Genomic DNA, 2548 nt, shown 5'->3' with positions numbered 1-2548 from the left:
AGCGTTTTTTCCCCGGCTGTTCATCACACATGTTTTTCTTGAGGCTAGTCAAAGTTCCGTAGCCGAAGTCTACGCCCCTTCGTCGGTAGTTGGTCAACAATATGGAATCTTCAATGAAGTGCTTGTTGTCATTCAACGAGAGACGACTAGTTTTCATGCAGATGTTAAGAAATACTGCACCAAAAATCTTAGATGTAAAATTGCACAACTAAGACCTKRTCAGCAAAAACGCAAAATGATTTACAGATTTCTCTTAAATTAATTGAGACTATTTTGAGGAAGTGTATTGACTATGGCGTCTCAAGAGGTACAAACAGTAATATTTCCACTTCTTTCTAATTTTTCAAGCGAAGGTATTTTAAGGGAGTCTGCGAGCACAGACGTTCACTTCGCCTGGCCGAGTTCTGCTAGGAGCAAACCGAACCTATGTATGCGGACGCCTTTAGTGCGTAAACTCAAACTGATCTCTAAAATATATTTAATGGAGTCACAGCTGAGAACAGTTACTTGACATATGGTCGAGAGAGATAAACCAAGGCAAACCTGGAAGGCCTTAAGAGTAAAATTGGGAAAATAAGCACTRTTACACAAGGTAATTATTTGTGCATAGTKATCTTTTTCATTGTAAGGTACCTTTTTGTGCATACAACGACCAGCATGTGAATACCAAGGCCAATATAAGGCTCCAAATCAACAAACATATGTACACAGATGTTGTTTTGAGTTACACCAACCAAACGGAGGTAAGATATGCGTGTCAGTGCTCTGATGCACGCTTTAAGTCCTATAGGGGGCAGTCTCAGAGCATCTTTAGTATTTCATGGATGGGTTCCTGTGCGTTCCTCAATCCATCTTTCCACTCCTGGGGTACAGATCCACCCGTGTACCCTGCCCTCGCACCCAGCAGAGCCCCCAAAGCAGAACCCCTGTTGCAGTTCTCTCCTGAAAAAGACACACAGACACTTTAGACTGACAATTCTCAAAACACACACCTTAAAACATTAAAACAGATMAATTGGCACCACATGCAAACAAACAAACTTACCGCCACAATTGGTGTTTGCCAGGATCCCTCCATGATGGTCGCTGTGAAACTCGTGTGCTAGGTAGAACATACTACTGAGGGCACCTATAAAGGACACGCAAACTTCTATTAGACTCAGTGGACACTTGCATCACACACAATGGAACTAAATCACACTGCTGTGGATAGGTAGACAGAGTAGAGAGAGAGTGATAGACACCTTGGGTGTAGCAGGCCATGCCAAGCATTTCCACTGCACTCTGGTGAACCTTGAGCCCCTCTGCAGAAGAGGTTGGAAACCTGGCTGCTTTCTGTATGTAGGGCTTGCAAGTGTCCCATGCGTCCAGGTCGGGTGACTTGAGGGCGGCCTCCGCTTGCTGCTTCAGACACGCCCCATTCAGAGTGGCATGGAGGGCTCGGGCATACAGCGTCACATATTTCTCCACCTTGGGGTGGGGGTGGGTGAGCCGGACAAACTCTACCGCTGCAGACACCTGGGAGAGGAAGAGAGAAAGGACAGTAAAAAGAGGGGGAGAGAGAGAGAGTTTCATTGGGAAAATCTTCATTTCTTGTGTTCTCGTCTCCTTCTCAAAACTCATTGGATGAGAAATTCAACGTTCCCTCCCCTCTGACCTTCTCATCCAATGGGTTTTGAGATGAGGCAAGGAGAGAAGGATCAAGGAAATGCAATTGAGATTCTCCTATTCAAATATTCCAAAAAGGGATGGGTGCAACACTTGCAGCTTGGTCCTCATTGGCTGTGGCAGAGAGAAGCACAAAGGGGATGGCCATGGGGAGGCAGCCAATAGCGTCTAGCTGGCTGTCGGGGACTGACATCTTCTGCTGGTAGCGCTGCTCTGCAAACTCCAACACCTGGAACACATAGACAAGACACAAACGTAACACCTGGAACACATAGACAAGACACACAAACGTAAACACTGGAACACATAGACAAGACACACAAACATAACACCTGGAAACACATAGACCAAGACACACAAACATAACACCTGGAACACATAGACAAGACACAAACGTAACACATGGAACACATAGACAAGACACACAAACATAACACCTGGAACACATAGACAAGACACACAAACATAACACCTGGAACACAGACAAGACACACAAACATAACACCTGGAACACATAGACAAGACACACAAACATAACACATGGAACACATAGACAAGACACACAAACATAACACCTGGAACACATAGACAAGACACACAAACGTAACACCTGGAACACATAGACAAGACACACAAACATAACACCTGGAACACATAGACATGACATGACTAACACCTGGAACACATAGACAAGACACAAACATAACACCTGGAACACATAGACAAGACACACAAACATAACACCTGGAACACATAGACAAGACACACAAACATAACACCTGGAACACATAGACAAGACACACAAACATAACAACCTGGAACACATAGACAAGACACACAAACGTAACACCTGGAACACATAGACAAGACACACAAACAT

General features: G+C 44.5%; 1 protein-coding gene across 1 annotated transcript; it reads right to left on the bottom strand.

Moving 5' to 3' along the window:
• Positions 1–6: 6 nt before the first annotated feature.
• LOC112079282 (uncharacterized) lies at positions 7–2037 on the bottom strand (the record flags this gene model as incomplete). Its single annotated transcript, XM_024145273.2, has 5 exons — positions 7–942; positions 1046–1129; positions 1245–1518; positions 1766–1930; positions 2031–2037. Coding segments are annotated over 5 exons (673 nt in total), but the record flags the coding sequence as incomplete, so codon positions are not given.
• Between the last annotated feature and the right edge of the window lie 511 nt (positions 2038–2548).

Source organism: Salvelinus sp. IW2-2015, unplaced genomic scaffold (genome assembly GCF_002910315.2).
Source record: "Salvelinus sp. IW2-2015 unplaced genomic scaffold, ASM291031v2 Un_scaffold7506, whole genome shotgun sequence".
NCBI lineage: Eukaryota > Metazoa > Chordata > Actinopteri > Salmoniformes > Salmonidae > Salvelinus > Salvelinus sp. IW2-2015.
The sequence above is the reverse complement of the archived record's forward strand: the minus strand, read 5'-3'. Positions and strand labels throughout refer to the sequence as shown.